This window comes from Thrips palmi, unplaced genomic scaffold (genome assembly GCF_012932325.1).
Source record: "Thrips palmi isolate BJ-2018 unplaced genomic scaffold, TpBJ-2018v1 HiC_scaffold_11, whole genome shotgun sequence".
Taxonomy (NCBI): domain Eukaryota; kingdom Metazoa; phylum Arthropoda; class Insecta; order Thysanoptera; family Thripidae; genus Thrips; species Thrips palmi.
Genome location: NW_023144622.1, coordinates 7,137,566 through 7,143,922, shown reverse-complemented (window position 1 = coordinate 7,143,922; position 6,357 = coordinate 7,137,566). Strand labels below are relative to the sequence as shown.

Here is a 6,357-nt window from a genome sequence, read left to right as displayed (position 1 = left end):
CCCGCGCGAGCGGCGCAAGCGCGGCGCGGCGGCGGGGGACCGGGACGAGGCGGGGCGGGGCGGGGCGGGGCGGGGCGGGCGAGGCGAACGCCCCACGCCCGCGGTGGGTCAACAACTAACCCAGAGCAGTGGCCCGTGTGAAACCTTATCGAAACACGGGCCCGCACTGAAAAAGCCTCTGCACTTGATGGCATCTTCGAGATGGCATCCAGAATACTTTTAATACACTCGGTCCCGCTTCAGAAACACCGCCATGACTTATCGCTTTCGTACTCTAGTTGCATTCACTTTTGAGAAAACGATAACGATAAGTGTGATCAGACATGTGCGATCCTAGGAAATACTTCTTTTCCTCTTTCCTTTGCGTTGTGAAAATGGAGAGGGAGTGAGATGGGATTCGAGACGATATAATTTCAGAACTGTCGCACTCTGTGGGTAGTAGTTCGTTTAGTCTTGACGAAACTCGGCACTCAGCAAATACTTTTTATTTTTTCAGGATGGCCTCTCGAACCGCGCGGTGCCTATTATCTTTTTTTCAGAAGAGCACCGCCGCCTGACTTGACTTGCCGTGTGCAATGCGACTACGCGGCCGCGAAAAACACACCCAGATAGCGATTTACTGATCAGCGCATGATCAGGCCCTCACACGGGCATGGCAGTCAGGTGACCGCGGGCGACCGAACGCATCACGAGGTACAAAGTCCGTCGCTCTACCAAAATCCGAGTCCTGCAGAACAATCCTTGTTTCTCGACACGAAATAAATAGAGAAAGCGAACAGACAGGGATGCAGTGGCTAGTTGGTCAACTTGGACAGGACGTTGATGGAGTTGAACCACTGGCGCAGCAGGCCCAGGCCGGACCTGGCGTTGAGGCGGCCCAGCCCCAGCGCCGTGATGCCGCCGTCCGGGGCGGCGGCCTGCATCAGCAGCAGGCGGAGCAGGCGCGACGCGGCGTCCTCCTCCGTCCAGGGGCCCTCGTAGAGGCTCACCTCCAGCAGCCCGCCCGCCGTCTCCAGCATCTGGCCTGCGAGCAGGGCACTCCACAGTGGGCCAGAAGACCGGAGGGGGCGGACAAAATTCTAAACGCGTTTTCAGCTCCAGAGTCGTTAAATGGGGGTAGAACCGAACAAGTGACCCCACCAATGGATTGCTCTCCGAACGAGGAATCCATTGATGGGGTCACACGTTCGGTTCGAGTCCTGCTTAGCGACTTTGGAGCTCAGGTCCTCTGGCGCACTGTGCTCTCGTAGCCGGGGCTCGCGCGTCTCAAAGAAGGGGGAGGAGCACTCACCGACGACGCACAGAGGCACGAAGATGTTGGCCACCAGCCGCACGGCCAGGTTGACGAACTTGGCGGGCGTGGCGGTGTTCAGGGTGCCGATGAGCTCCACCGTGACGACGAGGGGCACCAGGAACGCGGCGCCGAGCTGCACAAGCAGGGGGGTGTCTCTCCGGGGAGGCGTTGGCAGTGCAGTGGCGAGGCGGACGCCGTGCTCACCATGTGCAGCAGGGGGGTCTGGTAGGCGAGGCGCATCCGCAGCGCGCTGCCCTGCACCGCCGTCTGGAGGGCGGCCACCTCGCGCAGCGCCGCCGAGCCCCTGGCGCCGGCGCCCAGGGACGCCGAGGCGATGGCGCGGAAGAGCGCGGTGCAGGCCGAGAACACCACGAAGACGACGGCCAGCAGGCTGTAGTACGCCACCACGGCCACGGCCAGCACGGCCACCTGGGCCCCCGGGGCAGTTTGGCGGAGGGGGTCTAGCGAAGGATCTTAACCGGTATTCTAACGTGTTACGCTAGTTACCTCCTCGACGCACAGCAAGAGGTTGGCGACGGCGGCCCAGCGCGCGCGCCGCCCGTAGAACCAGAGCGTCACGGTGGAGTACTTCTGCGCGGAGAGGATGGTGCCGGTGCCCAGGACGAAGTGCAGCACGCCGATCACCAGCAGTGTCCACATCGTGGTCCTCAGTCGCCCGGCCATCCGCCCCAGCTGGGCCTAACCCATTACCCAGCACAATAAATTACAAATTGATGAGCGGAGTGAACCTGCTGGCGCCTTGTTCGAGGCGCCGTCGAGGCCGTGGCGCACCTTGGTGGCGTCGTCGGCGTGGAGCCCGATGTGCTCGGCGACGGGCACGAGGCGCCCCACGGCGCGCGCGCACTCCGCGGCGCGGCCCACGAAGAAGATGACGCTCCACATGGAGCCGTACACGGACGCGAAGTGCAGCAGCGGGGTGTGGCGCCGGGCGAAGTTGTCGTTGAACACGGCGTCCAGCAGACTGCGCACCATGAACACCGCGAAGCCCGGCACCACCCACTGTAAGCCCGCAGCACGCAACACGCAGTCAACAACAAATTTTTTTTTTTTTTTTTAAGTCTTGAAAACTGTTTGAGTGACTCAGAATCCGGCAATTTCGTGTACCGTGTCACCAAAAATAATAGTACGAAAAAAAAATGACGGAGGTACTGGTACTTGAACCCGCGACCAGGTCGGGGAACTGAAAAATGACCTTGGAGCCTCGCACGCGAATGACCATCCGCTGGCAGCGCGACTTGTTGGCGTCGTCCCGGAGGTGGAGGTGCCAGCGCTGCAGCAGGCGGGCCAGGGGCGTCTCCACGGTCTCCACGTCCTCCATCGCCTCCACGGCGTCACCGGCCAGCTTCATTCGCTTCTGAACCATTCCAAACAAACGCAAACCGTGCTAGTTTCACCATTGGCGCAACCAACTTTCACATGTTGCGCAACGACGTGTGCATAGGGGACACTTGAACACAATCAGGACCATCGGGCACCATAAAGTTAATTTATCAATTAGCACTAGTCTGTACAGATAATCCTCCTCCCGGGAAAGGGCCCTTCAATTCTGGGGACGCGCTAATTCCGATAGGTGAGTCACATCCCCCCTTTTCTGCCTGAGGAGCTTCGCTTTGTCTTGTCTCGTCTTCTTAATTTTGTCTCGCTCGGTGGCCGGCAGCCGGCTCAGCTCGAAGGCCTTCCTCTTCCTGTAGGTGTACTTTCGGATCTGCTGCGACACTTGAGCGGCCCTGTAGATCTTGAGGCCGGGGCTGCGGTGGGTCAGCGCGTCTTTGAACGCCATCCTGTTGATGAGGCCTGCTGACCGGGAACCGCCGCATTAATTCCGAGAGTCCGTCTCTCTCGCACCTGTACGGGACGCCCCGTGAGTGCGAGAGAGACAGAGCGACGTACCGGTCATGAGCTCGACGTGGGCGAGGCTGATGGGCAGCGCGTCGCCGCTCCCCCTGCTCTTGATCCTGTCCACCTTGAGGGACCGGCGGTGCACCTCCCCCGGGAACAGGCGCTCCAGCAGCAGGCCCACCCTCTTGTTGAAGTCGACGTGCTGGAAGTCGCTCACGCCGTACAGGGCCTCGGGACAGAGCTGGCCGTCAGTCACGCCGTCGCTCCGTCTCTGTCGCACTCAGGGGGCGAGAGAGTCGAAGCGACCCCCCGCTCCGCAGCTCGCAGCCTTACCTCTCCCGAGTGTCGCTCCTCCGTCTCCGTCTCGCGCGTGCCTCTGTCGGCCTCCGCTTCCTCCCGCCACTCTACTTCTTCGCACATCTCTTGCGTCCCATCCGTCCTCATCTTGCGGAAACACCTCCCGTTCAACTACTCTTTTCTGTCCCGCAACCCTTATCTCGTTCGCTGTAGTATCTTTCATGCACTTGTCAACGGGTGTGTTTTGGCCGGGCTGCAAAGGCCAAGAAGTGAGGGAAAACCAACCCTCGCTGTGAAACTCCAAGCCACCCGGCCAAAGCGCTGTCAGTTTGCCCCGCTCTCCGAACCGGGCCGTCGCTACTCCGCGCGCGAGAGACCCTGCGTCTCGGCACGCGGGGTAGAGACTGGACCGCACTTACCCTGGTGGCGCGGCAGGCGCGGCGAGCCGTGTGTGGCGAGTGCCGCCTCCGCGTGCACCGCGTGCAGGGCACGGCCGTGGCGCGCGGCGCGCGTGCGGGCAGGCGTGCGTGTTCCTGTTGGCGCCCGGGGGCGTGCTGCAACTTTAAACAGCCCCTATCGTGCCAGTCGGCGACACGCCACGCCACGCCACGCCAGGCGAGTGCGCCCCCTCGCGTCGTCTTCCGCGTGCAGTGCACGCTGTCTGCTTGTCCGCGCTGCAGCCAGGAAGTGGCGTGGTTGCCGCCCGCCAGCGTTCAGCCCGTGAGTGCATTTCGCATCCCCTTCGAGAGCCTCTTCCATCCCACTCACACTCTGTCTCTCTCGCACTCGTGGGGCGCCCCGTGTAGGAGCGAGAGAGACAGAGCGACGAAAGCAGTGCTCGGAATCAGGCTGCAGGAAGCGCCTGTGACGCGGCGCGTAGGCAACCCGCTGGTCGCCGGCGTCCTGCTTCTCTGTGTGTTGCCTACGCTGTCAGGCGCTAGTGCGCGGGTGAAATTGTGAAATCCCTTGAAAGCCCTTGGGCGTGCCTCGATGCTCCGGCAGGGCAACAGATATGGCCCATCTTGAGAAATAGTAATATATTTGGTTTATTTTAAATTGTCTTTGGATTCTCAAGTGACTTTTCCTGCTTGAATTTGACCCTTTGCTTGACATTTCAATTTGTTCGTCATTTCTGATTCTGGGAGGTATGATTTTAGGGTAGTAATTGATTAAACTCAAAGCTTTTGCAATTAATAAACCGTTTATTCTTCTACATTCTTCGTTCACAACCACTCTTTCGTATTGATCTCTTGGTCTATACATATATTCACATATATATTCATTTATTTATTTTTTAAAGAAACACAGTTACTTACAATTAATGTATATTACATATTTACACTGTACAAAAATCATACAAAACGTATCAACATTAGTAAAATCGGCTTGTGTTATCAGGATGACCGTGTTGTAGGGATGCTGAGGTGCTGTAAAGGGAAAGATACTCAAACACAGTTGTAAGTTAAATTAATCAAATGGCAGTGACGATTTTTTTTCATGAACAAAGAAACTCTTTAATGATCACATTTTAATTAAATTTTAATGTAAGGCAAGGCTTAGGTGAATTCAAAAAGGATAAATTCTTTGGATGTACTCGCACTCTATGCAAGCCCATCAGATTCTAAATATTTGACAAATCAACAAAGGTAAAGACTTGTATAAACAACAAAAACGACAAATAGACAGATGTACATATTTACAATTCATGGACACTTGGAGTATAGCCAGTATTGTCACATTGACAATTAAATTAATTCAGGGACTACGAAATGGTAGTGTTGAACTAAGAAAGGGGTTCAAGTGTCGTACTTAAGAACACAGGCTGGTTTCAGTCTAGGGGGTGAGTCTGCGGTTAAATATGTTAAAAGTCTATGAAGAAGACACTACTGACTATAAGTAGGCATGCACTCAGTAGAGTGCAAAGAAAATGGAAAGGAAAACGGTTATCTTTCGAGGCAAAGGCATCTGCATGCATTTCCATGTAGAATCACTCCTTTACTCTGCCCCCTAATGTCAAAGAAAAATAGGAAAAGTCCTTTTGTGGCCTTGAAGGGAAGGCCTGAATGGCCCTCCGGTTCGGCTTGACATCAAGTGACCATTAACGGCAATTTTGATCCCACTCTCTCAACTTTTCGGCGCGAGGATTCGAGCGACGTTACTGAACGGGTCCAGGGCGCGGACGGCGCGGGCGGCGCGGGCGGCGCGGGGCGGGGTCCTAGATCTCGGCCCGCTCGTAGCTGTTGGGCTGGAAGTAGGCGTGCGCCAGGTCGTTGAAGCCCATGCTGTGCGTGGAGGGCAGGAAGTAGGCCTGCGCCGGCGGCGAGCCCTGCGGCGACGCCGAGCTGTGCTGCAGGTTCATGCTGTTGAGCATGGACAGCCTGGCGGCCGCGCCACTGTTGGACGGCAGCACCCGCTGGTAGCCCTGCTGGTAGCCCTGCTGGTGCGGCTGCTGCTGGTACTCGTGGTAGTCCTGCTGCTGCTTGGGCTCGTGGCGGTGGCCCGGCCGGTCGCGGTGCCGGTGGCTGGAGCCGCTGCTCTTCCGGCGCCGCCTCTCCGTGGTCGAGGCCCGCTCGGGGTGCTGCAGGGAGTCAGGCAGCACAACAGAAAGAACCAAAGAACCATCAGCATTAGCACGCAGTGCTGGAGCCTGGTGGCCTGGCGGCCTGGCCCAACCCCGCGGAACCCTTGGCGACCATGTGACATGCGACATGCCTCAGACTCAGCCTGCCTCGAACCTGGTTCATTCACTCGGAATCCGGTAGCATCAGTCAAATTTTGGGCACGGTGTATCGCCGGTCAACCATTATCGTCGAAAAAAAGCTTACATCACGGTTTTTGCACATTTTGGTCAAAAAATTAAAAACAGCCTGAATTTGAGTGCTGGAGCACCTCCCTCTAAGACTCCT

At 57.4% G+C, this 6,357-nt stretch overlaps 2 protein-coding genes across 6 annotated transcripts in view; both read right to left on the bottom strand.

Annotated features, from left to right (window-relative positions):
* Nucleotides 1-62: 62 nt before the first annotated feature.
* LOC117639709 lies at nucleotides 63-2,158 on the bottom strand. Its single transcript, XM_034375585.1, has 5 exons — nucleotides 2,087-2,158; nucleotides 1,802-1,993; nucleotides 1,597-1,723; nucleotides 1,292-1,549; nucleotides 63-1,024 (listed from the first exon to the last, which is right to left on the bottom strand). The coding sequence occupies exons 2-5, from the start codon at nucleotides 1,976-1,978 to the stop codon at nucleotides 795-797; spliced, it is 792 nt and encodes a 263-aa protein (XP_034231476.1). The 5' UTR covers nucleotides 1,979-1,993; nucleotides 2,087-2,158; the 3' UTR covers nucleotides 63-794.
* A 2,496-nt stretch (nucleotides 2,159-4,654) lies between these two features.
* The window catches only part of LOC117639518 (irregular chiasm C-roughest protein), a 139,034-nt gene continuing 137,331 nt past the window's right edge, over nucleotides 4,655-6,357 (bottom strand). For all 5 annotated transcript variants that reach the window (XM_034375261.1, XM_034375265.1, XM_034375262.1 and 2 more), the window contains one exon: nucleotides 4,655-6,029. In XM_034375261.1, coding sequence (XP_034231152.1) covers nucleotides 5,667-6,029 — 363 coding nt within the window. In that variant the 3' untranslated portion in view covers nucleotides 4,655-5,666. The remainder of the gene's footprint in view (nucleotides 6,030-6,357) is intronic.